Here is a 16,840-nt window from a genome sequence, read left to right on the forward strand (position 1 = left end):
TTTGTTACGTTATTTTCTGAAGAGAATAGAGAGATGAAATGTATCTTTGAGATCTCCTGCTTTGAGAACAGAAGTTGGTAGGAATCACACCAATCAGATTAATATCTAAAACTTCAGAAACAAAACAGCCCTCACAAAACCTATTTGGTTTTGTTTTGTAAACCAATACTAGAATTTGCTGAATAAGAGCCATTTCTCATCAAATCCCGGAGATGATCATCGTTGAAAGAGATAGGGCGTGTTCTTGCTCTAGGCTAAAACCAGCGTTTTGCTCCATTCCCTGCCAAGACCAAAGTTATTACATGAAAAGGGATAGAAATCTCTCACTAAAATTGATAGAACTTATTTGATATGAACCAGAGAGAGAGGCAAAAAGGCTTGCTCTATCTGTACCATCAAAGATGTTAATAGGAAAAAAGTACACTATTTTTTATAAAATCTAATTCTTACGGTACAGCTATCACAGACAGTAACTACCACTGAGTAGCAGAAAAGCAGCAACCAAGGAATTATTCTCTATTCTCAGAATTTCTGCTTCAAAAGGAATTAATTTTTTTTTATCATATGAATTTTAGTTTGCTTATCTTTTTGAATGCTGTGAGGAAAAAAGCAAATCCCTATAGATGTTGAATTTTGAAGTGCAAGGCCACACTTTACAAGTATAGTACTCTAATCCTTATTATTTGTTGTAGGTAACTGCTAGCATTGTGATGCTTTATAATTAAAACAACCCTGAATGCCAATTAAAAGATGAAATGCTTAGATATATTCTCTAAAAATATTTAAAAGCTGAATTATTAAAGTAAATGTGGAAGTTTAATGTGCTCAGGGTTTGTGGGTTTCTTTCTATGAGTATATGGACCAAATTATTAGTTCCTAAGAAAAAGAACTGGCTGTGAATTTTGAACAGCTTGAACACAATATGTATCATTGAAAACACCACAGTAGAAATATGGGCGAGAATGGAATAATGTCCATAATTGTTATTAGCTTATTTATATTGCTGCCTTTTCTACTTGATAGTTATCTACATGTGATAGTTATCACAAGTGTATTTGGGCAAGAACAGGGTCATTTGTGTGATAAGAAGATAATGCATTGGTTAAATATTATGCATACAAGACTGTATTTAGCTTTATAGTTTTCATCTGCTTCCATTAGAATTTCTTAAATCAGTTTTAAAGTAAAGATTTAAACAAGGTTATTGCTTATACTGCACAAGGTTTTCTACATTTTAATTTATTTTGAAGTCTCTTTCAAAGTATTAAACACTGATATTAGTCACTATAAATATAATTATTGTGTCACTGTAGCTGGAAAAAAAAAATCTAGTCAATACACTACATAATGCATAAACTTGACTGTATTATTTGCCAAAAAGTGAACCTTCAATATAAATATTTGTGGAAAAAATATATTCAAACTTTGTAATTGTAACCAGACATACTGTGAGGACATGAATGTCTAAGAAGCTACTTTGTTCCCACACCAGTATTAAAGTCAATATCTAATTACCCAGCTGCATGTGCTAATTGCATGGGTCATTCATATTTTGATTGGACCTGTGTCCATATTATTGAAGCCAGTTTTCACAGCCCATTGTGAACTCCTACAATAATTCAGGAACAAGATGAAGCCATTAGCAAAGAGAAACAGATAAACAAGCTCGTCTCTTCTTGTGTATGATTGGAACCTTCTTTTTGTGTAATTATTGACACAGTTCTAGTTTCTCCTTTCAGCCTATGGGCTGCTGTTTCTCCTTGCTTTAGTCAACAGTCACTATTTCTGATAGGTGTTGCACGGCAGTTTTGTGAGTCCAAGTACCTCCAACAAAGTCACAAAAAAAATTGTATTTAGAATGGGCTTGTCTGAATTGTCTCAAGGGGAAGCAAGAAACATGCTTCAGGTTAAGCACTTAAAGAAATTGTTTTAAAATTAGCCCAAACAGTTTGCCACTTTGACTGCTGTGGAAGACCACATTGCTGCTATGGAGGTACACCCTTTCCACAGTTTGAGTACCATATCATATAGATTTGGCCAGGGTACTTCAATGGTTACCATTCCATCTATGCTTTAATCACAATTTGATGTATCTGCTGGAGTAATGTCTTTCAAGTGACTGTCTTTGGCACAATGTAAATTTCTTTTTTTTCTCTTTTTTCTTTCCCACTGTCACTTTTTTTTTCTTTCGATACTTTCTTTTTCATGTTTTCTCAACTTTTCCACTTTTTTTTTCTAAAATTTACTTCTTTTTCACACTCTTGATTTTCTATAACAATTCTTACCCACACAGATAGATGCTGTGAAGCTACTAGACGTGAAAATGGAGGCCAATCCCTGCAGCTGAGTGCTGCTGTTTTCTCTCTCACTGTAGTCCTAAGTTTCTGGTGCATGTTTTTATACTGTTGATAAGGCAAGCAGAATGTATTCTTCCTATCTCTCTTAACTTTTTATTTGCAGCAAAATAAACACAGACTGTAAAAAATTTGTACTTTTCTATAGCTCTTCCAAAGTTTCCATTCCTAGTCAAGATTCTAAATAGCATAATTACTTCAGTCTGTGTGTGCAAAATTCTTCATCTGGCTTTTTGGAAACCTGGTGAGACAAATTCAACAGATGATGCTTGACAATCCAGTCTGGCAGAACATGGAGAATCTGACTTACTGAATTTGATCGATGTGATTTGATTCTATTTTCTCAACTAGATTTCGATTATAAGAAATTCATGCAGAGACCTTACCATTGTCAGTCACATGACTTTCCAGGTATACCTGGAAAGTATCAATTCATCTTTCAGGAAAGTATTTTCATTGTGTATTAATCCTTTCCAAAGGGTTCTCCTTGCACTGATTCCTGACACAAGGTACTTAAAACTTTATGCTTAATAAAAAATGTTCAAGTCCAGGCTGGATGGAGCTCTGAGAAACCTGGTCTAGTGGAAGGTGTCCCTCTCCACAGCAGAGGGTTGGATGATCTTTTACGCCTCTTCCAACCCAGGCCATTCTATGCTTCTGTGATATAGACATGTTTTGTACTTTCTAATGGATTTTAACAAGCATGTCTTCCCTAGCTAATTATTTATTAATTGTTTTAGTTGGTAGTGTTTCATTTCGTATACTTTTTCTGTGTCTCTCCACTGCCATGCCTCAGGACATAAAATAGGTCCCTGCCCACCAAAGTCACTTCTTGTAACTGCAAAGGTGCCACATTTCATTTCCTGGCATCTGTTGGACTTGGAAGCTCCAGGGGTTCAATTTTGACCTGTAGTAAAAATGGAAAAAGCATTTTTTCCTATTTTACACATTGAAAGCATGGCTTATGAGCTCTGCAGCACAATGTACAAAACCTCAGAAAAAAAAATTATTTAGTAAGAGTTCATGTAGATATTTTATTGCATATGTTTGATTTTAAAATGTATGTAGTTTTCTAAGATTATGGTTCATTTCTCTGTTGCATACCAAATAACCCAAGAAAGCAATGCACTTTAAAGCTAAGGTAGAATTAAATATTTATTTTAAGACAATTCCCTTCAAATTGTTACTAAATATAACAAACTTGATAAATTAACTGTACATGTTGATTTTTTTTCCTCCTTATAGTTCATACCTTTTGGCATTTAAAAAAATCGTCTTACAATTTGGAATTTAATTGGTCAAATTTAAGTGTCTGTATATCTTCACTCTGTTAAAGCACTTTCTTATTTCTAAGAAATATTGATTATGATGATTTTTCCCAGTTTCAAAATATTTTTGGAAGTCTTTACTTTAGAATATCATTAACAAAACCTGTCCTCATCTAAACCAGATAACAGTCATTTTAGAAAACTGGACGATGTCACAAGTAAGCTGTCTTCAGAATGCATGTGTGCAAGTCTACAGACTAATTTATGGTCAGAAATACTTTTTTAAATAATTCACATATTTAGCGTAATGAAGTATCTGGAATGAAAAAGATTACTATATAAAAAACATTGGTTTCATTGTGATCTGCAGAAAACCTCTCACTGTGTAAAGTCGAGACACTCTTCCCTCCATGGCCCTTGCCACTATGTTCTGTCACTTTATCTTAATGCCATGACATTACTTTGAAATTAATTACATTGACAAGTGCCTGGCATAGTGTGGTAAAGAAAGACATTTTCTCTTCTCATTTCGTAGGAGTTGAAACTTTGGATTCCTATTTAAGGTCAGTCAGGTGAAAGCCCATTTTCCCATGCACAAACAATGTGAATATATGTATTGACTTTGTAATTTAGTTGTATAGGTGTTATTCTTCCAATATAAACTATTTATTTTTTAAATTATTAAGTGCTTATTGAACCAAGAGGCAGTAACTAATGAAGGCTGGATAATATTTTCAATGAAAATTTAATTTTAACTATGTTACAGCGGGTTTGGAATTACCAGCTACATGTAAGTAACCAAAACCTTTCAGATCTGAGAACATATTTTCAATTGAGTATAACTCAGACAAGGGCTGTTGCTAATGCTAAATGTATTTTTAGTGAAAGGATCACCTTGGGCAGGAACTTTTGCAAGCGATTTTATTTTTTTTCTATGACCATTTTGAAAATCCAGGTAGTGAAAATGTTTGTTGTTGTCACTATTGTCACTACTGCTTTCTGTGGTAACAAAACAGAAAGAACTGCAAGGATATCTCTTCTTACCATCAGAGAACTGATGTCTGGCTAATATTTAGTAAGTAGATGCTGTAGTAGATGCTAAGGGGGAAAGAAAGCCACAGCACAAGCACACTACAAACTGCTGCTGGGAGATCTTTCTCAGTCTGCAGGAGCTCAGTTGTGCACAAACACTGGGGTTCCCTTTTGGTCCAGGGCAGTAGCAAATTCTTTCTAGGGGCTCCTCTTTGCAGTCACATCCCTTTTGCATTCTGGTTCCATTGTAAGACAGGCACTGCATGCACATGAGGGAACAGAATCTTCTCTTGTGACACACAGTTGCTGTTCTGAACAGTAAAGAAAACCAAATTGTAGATCCAATCAAACCTAATGAGCACCTGCCCTTCGATTAAAGAGTCTTGAGTAACTTGTCTCATAAACTGAAAAATAGAACAGGGTCTTAAAAGGTTGTACAGATGGTCTGATCCCAGTATTTCCTTATTTTGTAGCATTTTCCTAATTTTCTAAAATTTTAAACCTTAATGGTATTCTGCTAAATGTTGTCTAACATATTTTCACCTTCCATATACTCGTCACTCTTCTTACTTTTTTTAGTGAAGCAAGACAGGATACTACTGCAGGTATGCATTAAAGCAGAAAAATGAAAATTCCCATATAATTTTTCTGCTCTGGTTAGACATTTAAAGAGCTCTTTATGAGCTAAGAATTTATTATCTTATCAAGTCATTCTAACACTGCAGATAAGTATATAAGAAGACAAGATAGGAATTAGGGCGCAGAGACCGATCAACTGTGAACTTCCAAACATACAGTGAAGGAGATAATGAAAAGCCTTGAGAAATTTTAGAAGCTAAATATACATTATAAATGGCAAGTTGGCTTTTATCCTGTGTCACAGTGCCAGTGGGATAAAGAGACAAATTTGGATCACTTATCTTTTCTTCCAACTGATAGTAGCTTCAGCTGGAAACTACATAAATTTCCTCTGTTAACTGAGAGAAACTTTAGGTCTGCTCCAATTTAAATTATTCTGTGCTTTGTATTTTGAGGTTATCAAGTACTTTGAATGTGATCCTTTTCTTTTGGCCCTCCTCTTCCCATCAAATTCCAAAGAGGACAAGTTAAGCCAATATTATAGGGATTATGTGACTGCAGAGCCAGGCAGTTCTGGGCAGTGACCCAAAACCTCTGTAATGAGAAAGAAAAAGTGGAAGAGATTAATGTCCTTGGGTTGTCATATATCTCCTCAGACGAACAACTAACACAGCTTTGTTTGTAGTTCTCTTTATGAGTGTTCTCTAATTGTATCTTTAAAAACAATGTGTGAGATTATTTTACAGTATTTTGGACAATCTGTGGGAATATACAGAAGATTTTGAAATCTTAGCTTCTTACAGACAATAATGAGGAAAAAATGAACAAAGACATTTTCAAATTAAATTATAATTCATAGGTATAGACTGAACAGCTTAAAATTGTAATTTAAACTCTATTAAAATGATAAATATGTCTTCACAAATTGAATTCAATATACTGCTGACATTAGTATTTAAATGTTAGATAAGTAAATTTGTTCCTTTAAATGTTGTAATTGTAAAAGGGATTTTAGGTCTTATGACTGACAGTGTAAAATATTACCATTTTTTTAACATTGTCACATATTTTGAAATGCTAATATTAAACTGTCTGTAAGAATGAAGTCCTAAAATATTCTGTGCTGAACTTATGCCTTAAATCCAAATTGGTGGCACAGAAACTTAAAAAGGGTAATGATTATTCTGTGATACAGCAGTATATCTCTAAGGAACAGTATTTTTAAAATGTTCTGATTTACAACCTTTAGAGTCTAAGGCTGGCTTCTTTCCTAATCAGATTTTATATGTTGTTTTTCTTCTTTCCAGAGTTTTGAGAAGTTCCTAACATTTACAAATTGTTCACAAATCAAAGTATTTACATAATGCATCTTCAAATGCAATCTTTTATTTACTGCTGTAGGGTTATTAGAATATAAATTGCTGTCTCTCTAAATAGGAAAAATACTTCCCAGAAATAGACATGTATATTGTATACATTGTGAATAAAATATAACTTCTGAGTGGTTTTATGAAGTGTACAAAACATACTATTACCAAATAACAAAAATACATTCCATTTAATTTTCTTGTGAAAGTATAAGGCCAAGCACTGATGCAAAAAATATGATATGCATGTGAACAATAGTTATTTAAAAGATAAACAGATGTGGTGATTTAATTGCGCACGTAACCTTATGATCAATACTCAGTCAGTTTTCAGGGTATTACCACGTACTCTCTTTCCATCATGGAAACCTGCATAGGCACCACTCAAATGTGTATGCAAACGTGAAGTTAAACTAATTAAGCCTGAAAAAACAGGGTGGGGTTTTTTTAAGACATAATGGAGGTTCATATACAATTTGTGATTGTGCTAGTAGTTGCCAGTTCTCTACCTATTGTCCAGTATGCTGATGATTTCTGATTGTTAATTTTTTCAGGAATTTTAGGAGCAAAGGAGAAAGAAAATATTACTTTTAGAAAGCAAGTTGAATATTATAGAGAGAAATGTAGCTTCTGAGGTCTATAATAGCATCACTGAAATCTTTGCTACATTTAGGGTTCATTTATGCTTATCACATTTACTTCATCCATACGTTTTCTTCAGGCATATAAGGAATGTTCAGTTTTCCATCGCTACATATTTATCAGACATAATGTAAAAGTGATGGAAAGTCACCTTTTCCCTTTAATGTCAATGACATCTTAATATAAAGCTGATGGCATCAAATATCAAGTGTAAAGATCAATCAACTTTTCCTGCTTAGAAACAGTAGCTGCACATAAGCTGTACACTTGAGTGCTATGCTAAGTTTAGATATTTTACAACTAGAGCAAGAAACTGAGATAGGAAAATCCATTTTTGTTCATTTACTATAGGTTCTGAAGTCCCAAGAAACGGTGGTAGTTCTTGTCACCATAGTGCCATTATGTTGTATAATATTCTTATTAAAGGTTCTGTATATTTATTTTACGTTTAACATTTTTGTAGAGACAATTTCCAGTGCATATTTTATTTACATAAAATTTTAATTTTAATGCATGTATTAAATGCATTAATACATAAGTGTAATAGAAGCAAAGTAAATCTTTCTCAATGTATGTTGCCAACAGAATTACAAATGAAAATACATGCAATGTACTAAAAACTAATTCTGTGAAAAATATTGGATACACTGCAACATCTGTAAGTTTCTGTTTTCAAAAACAGTGTGAAAGGCAAGAAAAAAAATCTGGATTTAAAGTAGTTAATTTTAATTTGTGAAACATTGCTTATTTTTATCTTGTTCATAATTCGCTACCATTTTGCTCCTCTGATTTTTTTCATGCATGCAGTACTTGTTGTCATCTCTGCTTTTTCCCTGAAGAATGTGTGCATGGTGTAACTGTGATGTCCCTCAGCACCTTTCCAAACACAATGTCAAGAAATGTATGTAACTATGTGTGTCTTTCATCTGTTGTTCAAAGTTCATTTTTGTTCATGCAACTTCTGTCTTCATTTTTTGTAATAAAGAAAACTGACTTAAAGCAATTCTATCTGTATTTTCTTTATTGCTGATAAATGCTCTTTTTTTCTTGTACTATCTACATGATGTATTTTGTATCTGAAGAGATTTTTTAGCATTGTATCTATTTTTTTTACAGTGTTTTATCCAATAGTGAATATTAAAACAAAAAAACCAAACCAAAACCAAAAATAAAAACAAAACACACAAACCACCCCCCCACCACAAACATCAAAGTCAATAAAATTAGAATTCCTGAATTTTAAGTTTGGTTCATATTAGGTGGCTGCCATGCTACTGCACTAATGGAGCAAGTATGTGCAATGTCTGTATAAATATGCAGCCTGAGCTTGATCCGTTGTGATTTAATCTGCCTGACAGAAGTTGTATCCCCAAAGGCAGATGTTTTAATACTGGGAAAAGCTATACCCTACCAAGCAGGACTCTGGTGGAAGTTGCAGTTGTAGCAGTCTAACATTTTCAAGTAAAAACATGCACCATACACTGGCAGCACTTCTAATATTAAACTGCTCTTTTTGTAGCTAATGCTATAAAATAATTATATATTTAAAATGTTTCCAAGTATTACTTCTCAAAACTTTTGTGTTTAAATTTACATGTCTTAAAGAAAGTGCAGTCAAACCTGAAATACTTTCTCAATTTAAATACAATCCCAAGATAGTTTGACTCTTTTTCAGATCTGCTGGCTACAGTACTCTGCTTAGAGCTGTCATCCACTATAAAGATGCAAAAATTTCTCATGTCTCTGTGGTATGTGCACAGCATGATTTTGAATTCTCCTAAATGAAGCAATTAAAATAATTTATCCTTTTATGCAATAGTAGTACTGAAACCACACATAAGTGTATGTTCTCAATACTCACATCAATCTTAATTAATCTGCAGAGGTTCTTAGAAACTCCTCCAAGAGACATGTTCAGTAAATCTGCTGTCAGTTTGAGTGGAGGAAACCAGGACAAAGAAACTTGTTTCCCCAAGTCTATTGAAAACCTGGGTACAGTGCTGATGCCATGAATGCCGCAGTGCAGCCTTTCCCTCTCAAGGCACAGGAGGACTGGGGTGTCTCTGCCTGCATTTTTCTGGGGCTTCCCATAGAAGGAAGCAATGCTAAAAAAATACCCTTTACTATGGTGTCTGAGTAAATACATGAAAAAAGAGGCTGTAGCTGTAACCTGATAACTCTTTAGTTATATTAGAAATGCTACTAAAGTCTGCTTAGGGATAGTTTGATTATGCAAGGAATCTTTTTAAAAAAACTTTGCTTAAAAAAATAGTAAATAACAACTCCAGAGAACATTTTCACAACACAGCATGCTTTATCTAGTAAAGAAAGCTTTTTTTTCTTTCCTTCCCCTTGTTATCCCTCAATGGCCACAGACAAGACACTGTTGCCAGAAACACTCAAGCTGCTATTTACATTACATTTCTTTTCTTTAGCTATTGCATGTATGTCTATTGAGACACCCTCCTATGAAAAATGTTGTATAGGGCCATTAGAGTAAATAAGAACTCAAGGCCTAATTACTCAGTATCCTGAGAGGGTCATAATACAAGACATTTTCCTGTAAAATTTAAAGGAAAAAATCCATTTCAGAAAACTTGTTGGCAAGACAATCTCAGCCATAATGAAGAAAAACTCCTTCACTTAGATAAACATCAGAAAAGTACATTTTAGACGCGCTTATTTCAGTAGCTAAATCTGTATAACTGTTAGTCCCGATGGCACCACAGGCTCCCCTGACTCACTCTGGCTCAGATTTCATCTGAGATGGGAGACAATGAAGATCTGTCACGTACAAGTAGAAGAAAGTTAGAGGAAGCCAGTAGTACTGTCCCCTTATTTTTCAAAGTTGAGTGTCACACATTACTCAGTCATGCAGCGCAGAGCACACATCCATGTGTTTGTCCACTGCCCTTCAGCAGTATCTGTCCTAGCAGAGAGTTATAGGAAAAATCACTGAGGAAGAAAAAGCATTACAATTAATATCGATTATAGCTTTGTTAGCATCTTTTTATATTAAGGAATGGGATAGAAAAGAATGCTCCTTACTGTCACATTCCCTTTCGCATCAAACAGTCCCCCATTATATGTTGCATAGAATCCTAATGATTTCTTGCAAGTTGATTGTGCAAATGTAGTGATTTGTTTATTTCATTTGAAGGAAGACATGATGCTTCCGGGCACTTACCTGGCTCACAAGCCAAGTTTTATTGATGTAAATTGCTAAAAACAGGTCATGCAGTTCTGGATGTGGCAGCCAAAGTATTGGAGCTTCTTTGGGTAGGGAGGAGGGATCATTGGTTCCTCACTTCTTTTTCCCTGCCATGATTTTTATGTCAGTAAAGAAGAGGAGTTCAGCAATGGCAAGCTCTTGTGCAAAGCAAAGATAAAGTTTCTCTTCTAATTTCTGTAAAAACGCTGAGTATGTGCTACCTTAACATGCTACTCAAAACAGAGTTCCTTCTTCATTTGACAGGTGTCCCACAGTCCTTGCATCCTGATCAGTCACAGCAAAGAAGCTGGAGCATACAACAGCTCTTTTAAACCCCTCTTGGACATTTCCTGTTGGAAAATGAGAGACGAAGATACTTTAGCATGCAGTGGCAAAGTTGTGCAAGTCCCACAATTTAGATGCATCCATTTTCCATGAAGGAAATGCAAAGCATTTAAGGACAGTGAAATACAGATATCAGATATAATGAAAAATCATCCTTTGGTTATTCACAATACCCTGCCTGTGACACTCACCTTAAAGTATTCTATACACATTTCATATATTTTTGTATCTGTGATGGCCTTGTGCTGTAGTTATATGTTTCTTGTCTGGAATTCTGTAATACTTCTAGTAAATTCTTTTGGATTTGCCTTTGTAGTTTTGCTCATGATATGCTTATTTTTCAGATATGAATATGTTTGGGTTTTTTCCTCTCTCCAGATCTTAAGCTTGGTAGAACTTGTTCTAGCAATGGTCATGGCCTGCAACTGTTTTACTGTTAACTGGTAAAAATCTCATACAGCTGTTTAATTTTTTGGTACTGCGTTATGATTTATTTGGTGCTCATCAGTGGATACAGAATTTTAAGACCTATATTTTCTGTCTTTTTAGAGGTATTGTATACGTATATGCATTTTGTAAGCCTTTGAGTCTAGGAAAAGTTCCAGATCAGATATAAAATCAAAGACAATATTCAGAGGCAGTGCAGAAATAACCATCATGGTTGGGCACACTTTTAAGGGTCAGTACAAAAGTGCAGTTCAACATGGTAAACAAGAATGGGTTTTCTCCTGCCATGACCCAGTGCAGTATTTTCAATTTCACCCTCTAGTTCATAATTTTCACTTTTTTACTTTAGCTCGAGAGCAGTTTACTTTATCTTCTGACTGACTTGAAAGAAAGGAGAAATATGTATCATAACTCTGTGCCATGCATATGTAGCAGCCAGGTGTTACCCTATAAGCTAGGAAAGTATTTTATAGCATTGCTTTTTTTCCTTAAAAACTCAAAGCTACTGTAAAAGGTAGCTTTGGATATTTATCTATCTTTCATCTTAACTTCAATCCATGCCTGCTAAGGAGGAGATAAGGGAATAATGCACAGAAAGGTGATAACTTGCTTTTTTGTCCCAACAAAACTTAATATCACTGAAGGTCTGAAAGGGACATCTGGACATCACCTTATCCAACCCCCCAGCTCACGTAGAGTGCTTGTCATAAAGCTTGCAATTACTATTTTATTGCACCAGTAATTGAATATATGTGATGTGATTCTGTAAGAGCACAGAGAAATTCTGTCACCTCAAAGGACATACGTTCATGTAACATCAGTCCGAATATATCAATGTTGCATGTTTGGTTCCTGTGCAGAAACAAAAGCTTTAGTTTGCCATGTATAAAGTGTACCTGTACAATAGCACAGGTTGCCCAGGGAAGCTCTGGATGCCCTGTCCCTGGAAGTGTTCCAGTTCAGGTTGGATGGGGCTCTGAGCAACCTGGTCTAGAGGAAGGTGTCCCTGCCCATGGCAGGGGATTTGGGACTAGATGAGCTTTAAGGTCCCTTCCAACCCAAACCATTCTCTGTTTCTGTATACATGCATAGATGGTGATTCTCCCTTTTGATCTGCTTCCCTTAGAGGATCTGGTGCAGAGGCCTTAAAGGAATTTAGTCTGAACTTATATTTGAGAGTCCAGAAAATTTCTCTTTTCATTTAATTCTTTGCACTGGAAAATTCTGGTTTACTTCCCAAAGCTCTTCATTCCTCTTTCTTATCAAATAATGATTTCTCCAAAGATGTTCAATTATCTTATTAGAACTGTTAGAAACATAACTTATTCAATAAGAGAGAACTTGAAAATTGCCAAAACTTTCAATGACATTTGTAGAAACTTGCTTCGGGCTTTTTCTTAGTTAATTTTTTTCATTTCTGAAAGTTTTTTAATCTTATTTCCGTAAGTATTCATTGATGAGCACTTATTTGAAGAAGCGGATGAAAAAAGTGTCTTTCAAGTTGTCAGTTTCCTTCATCATCGTGGCAAGGTATTACATTATTTATGCCACATTCTGTATAACAAAACCATATCATTTTAAATTTAGCATATTTTTGACAAATTCTAATTAAAACTCATTCAGAACTATAGAATTTACAATTTCCTTTTTTTTTTTTTAATCAAGCAGTTTTAAATGGCCCTCTGTAGTTAGATGACTAAGGTATACAATAAACATTTTCAAAAAATTTCTAAGAACCGATTCTCTCACATTAACATTGAATTTTTATGATTTAAAACAAGTTTGTTTTCAACTAGGAAAATAAAAAGGTGTATAATGCATAAATACTTCGTTATTTTGAGCACAAAGTAGAACTACTATTTTGAGTCTGTTTGGTACATACCGGGAAACTAAAAACCCCAAATATTTAAAATAGCTTCTGTAATATAACAATAAAAATAACAATAATAATAATAATAATATTTAATGCAACAATTTTTTGATAATAAATTGCTTTTCAAAGTTTGTGGGAAGGCTGTTTGTACTATGACATTAATATTTCATCCAGTCACAGAATTAGAACTTTTTTTAATGTCATAACATATAAAGAAAAAAATTCCCATTGTTTTGGAATTATATATATTAGTATATGTTTTTTGAAACCAGTCAGGAGAGGTCTTAATCTGCTTTAATAGTAGTTGGGATTAGTTTTACAACTGACTTTTGTGGGAGCAGATAGGCAAGTACAAAATCAAAGTAATCTAAGAAAGAACAGAATTAAGCCACAGATGAACTTCTAAAAAATAATTTTATATGTTTTCATTAAGATTAAAGATAAACCATAACACAGATTTAAAACACAAGGCAGCCCAGTTTCTACCTGCTTTCAGAAGTACATAAGATCCTCAGGCAGATGAGAAGGCTGATTGCCACCATGCTCCTCACCCCACCACTGGATTTGGCCACGCTCCTGTCAGTTTTTGGGGTGTGGGAGATAAAGGAGAGAAACATTGGAAAAGTGTTGACAATTTTAGGAAATCAGACTTATGAAACAGAAACCTGCAGAAACAAAAGGGTTTCAAGTTGGAAAAATATGACTTGGGACGGGCAGAGCAGTAGTAAGGATGGGGAATGCTGAATGTAAAGGAAATCATCAACCTGAAGAGATGAAGAAATATGCAACAGTCACATACTTATGTCTCAGATGTCTCACCCACACCAAGAAGATTAAAACTGAAAAACAGAGTCTCCCCTGTAACTATGGCAAATACTATACAGAGGAGCAATATTGTGACTGTAAACATTTCCTTCACTTGCAGGTGAAAGTACTGTGTAGACATTTCTGTCACTGAATCACTTAGAATGGGAACCTTGCCACTTCACAATGTTCCAAGGACACTGAAAGTGCTGTTCACAGCAGTGAAAAATGTATTTCTTCGTAGTAAAGACTTCTTAACAGTGCATTAAGAAAAAAGTCCTAAAACTAAACCTGAGAAAAAACCCTGAATTGCTTTTAAAATATGGATTAAATTACCCTAATTTTTCTCCTTCACATTCTGTTTGGTGGTTGAGAAGGTACAGAGATTCACTGTACTAAGTCTCTAAAACTGACGATAGAATTTACTGGTATTATATCAGTTGAAATATATGAGCTTTTTAACAAACTGGAATTAAATATCTACTTACATCTTCCTGACAGTTCAGACTGGTAAACAAAAAATCCCTGAAGGTTACGAAGGAAGTCACCAAATAGGTGGGTGGATATAGGAATAAAGAAAGTTTTAGAAGACGTATCAGAAATTATAATATTTAAGTAGGAAATGTTTAAAAAAGGAAATTAATTTAAAACATCAACTGCCAACATTGCTGATGGGGCAATGCATAAATGATACATCATTTCATTGCTGCACCATTGCTTTTATAATTTATGTAGTGATTTTTAAGTCTTTCTGAACAAAGGAAAATAACTTTGAAATAATGCCTGTTTTTCTGCTTATCCATCCATGTAAATATATACATTGAATTCTAGCTTGTTGCATAATAACATTTTGAAGAACATTTCTATCAACCCATAACAATAGACGACCCATACAATAGACAATGAAATCGATTGCTTAAGAAGTAAAATGTTCCCCTTCTTTTCAAAAAAGTTTTTACTTTTCCATTTTAGAGTTCTAAACAAAGACTAGACTAAGAATATATATTTATTGATTTAGAAAACCTTTCAAATTATATTTGAAATGGTAAAGATATCATTAAAATTAGTTAAGCAGAAATATGAAAGCTTAAATGCTATGCTTAATTTGAAAACAATCTGTAGTGTTTATGGGGGGTCGGAAGAGAAAGAAGAGGAAGATGATATCCGTAACCCAATTAAAATATTTATATTATCTTACATTATGTAATGGTTCGGTGTTTGTTACAACAGGATTCAAGCAATCGCCGGTCAGAATAATCTCACTCTTACTTTGGCAACAGGCAGAGCTGCAGATGGAAATGTCCCAGTGAGTGATGCTGACTCAGGCATCACGCCAGGGCATGGGAGTGCCAGGGAAGCAATGCTGGTGTGCAACACCCATGGGCAAACACGCCCAGTTCCACTCCCTGGGGTTTGCTCAGCCCAGTGTCACACAAGGCAATTGTCACTGGCCAATTTCTGAGCTAGTTTGGCATCTTCTTGAATTAGCTGGATGCATGGGCCTTTACTGAGATGGCTTTATTCCCCTAGTTCTTGATCAGATACAAGTCCTCTCCTGTATTAGCGTCATCTGAGTTCACGGACTCCTGGGAATCACACTGTCCAAAAGGGTTTGTAGCATTGCTGTCATGGGAATATCAACCAAGGCAAAACATTAGAATATTTTTCCCAAGATTTGTAATGAAGTAAAATTAGCTAAACATCAGCTTTCATAATTCAAACACAGAAGGCAAAATCAGGTGTGGAATAGGTTTATTTTGAAGTGTATGATTGCATTTTCAGGTACCAGACTAAACAAGATGAGGTCCTAATCCTATAATCATTTGATGATACGCATATTTTCCCCCATATTAAATTGCTTAAGAAGTAAAATGTTCCCCTTCTTTCCAAAAAAGTTTTTACTTCTCCATTTTAGAGTTCTAGACATATTAAATCATTTAAGACTAAGTGTGTGCAACTGTTTGCAGATTAAACAGATTGAATTGTTTTTCACTCTAATTCAGAAAATTACAAGAATAAATACTGTTTTCGCAGTCTCTTAAACCTTTCAGTAGTTCTGCTTAGCATCACTACTAATTGGTTGTATTTGAAATGTAGAAAATGACAACTTACATCAATGTTCATGTTGAACATTTTAAATGTTTTCCTTATGCTGCTTATTGATACTCTTAGTCATGGAATGTTAAAATGTGATATTATTTTTATTAAATAATGCCATTTGTGTTCTGTGGACTTATTAGAATTTTGGCAATGGGAAAATATTATGTATTTTTTTATTATTATTATTTTAATGAGGTACTATATATGCTTAATCATCAGGACTGGTTATTTCCAGTAATTTCTGAATGGTTCATTCCTAAACATTCTTTAGTCTCCTGACCAACGTCTTAGAAAATGCTATTTTAGGATTAATGTTATTAATAAGTGTTCATTTTCTTTCCTTCAAGACACTCTTTTTAATGGTCTTGGACTTGGTGCTGTCATTGGCCTGGGAGTGGCAGCCCTTTTGTTAATCCTGGTTGTGACTGATGTTAGCTGCTTCTTTGTACGACAATGTGGACTGCTCATGTGCATCACCAGGAGGATCTGCGGGAAAAAGAGCGGTTCAAGTGGAAAAAGTAAAGAACTGGAAGAAGGAAAAGCTGCTTACTTGTGAGTATTAATCACCTGTGTTGGAAACATCCTTAAAAGAAAAAGTTGGCTGTCCAACTTACATTAACTTTATGGCCATTTTGTGGTGTTGCAAAGGGAATTAATAAAATGCTTCTACTACTTGAAAAAGTGTTGCTCTGAAGTGTGTAGGTTGCTTATTGCCTTCAAAAGAAAAGTTGAGACACAAGAAAGGAATGCACTGTAGCTCAGTTTAGGATGACCTCTTTGTCCAGCTTGATGCAAAGGAAATCAATTGTAATTCAGAA

The 16,840-nt window shown here is 34.5% G+C and overlaps 1 protein-coding gene across 2 annotated transcripts in view; it reads left to right on the forward strand.

The window, feature by feature from the left end:
- The window catches only part of NCAM2 (neural cell adhesion molecule 2), a 281,727-nt gene that overhangs the window by 249,706 nt on the left and 15,181 nt on the right, over positions 1-16,840 (forward strand). The window contains exon 16 of one of the 2 annotated variants that reach the window (XM_042022335.1): positions 16,370-16,574. In XM_042022335.1, the coding sequence (XP_041878269.1) occupies positions 16,370-16,574 (205 nt within the window). Of the gene's footprint in view, positions 1-2,293; positions 8,246-16,369; positions 16,575-16,840 lie in introns of those variants that run through there. The other variant, XM_042022337.1, reaches the window with a different exon arrangement.

This window comes from Corvus kubaryi, unplaced genomic scaffold (assembly GCF_017639235.1).
Source record: "Corvus kubaryi isolate FWS band 111438036 unplaced genomic scaffold, C.kubaryi_AGA036_p1.0 37199, whole genome shotgun sequence".
Classification (NCBI taxonomy): domain Eukaryota; kingdom Metazoa; phylum Chordata; class Aves; order Passeriformes; family Corvidae; genus Corvus; species Corvus kubaryi.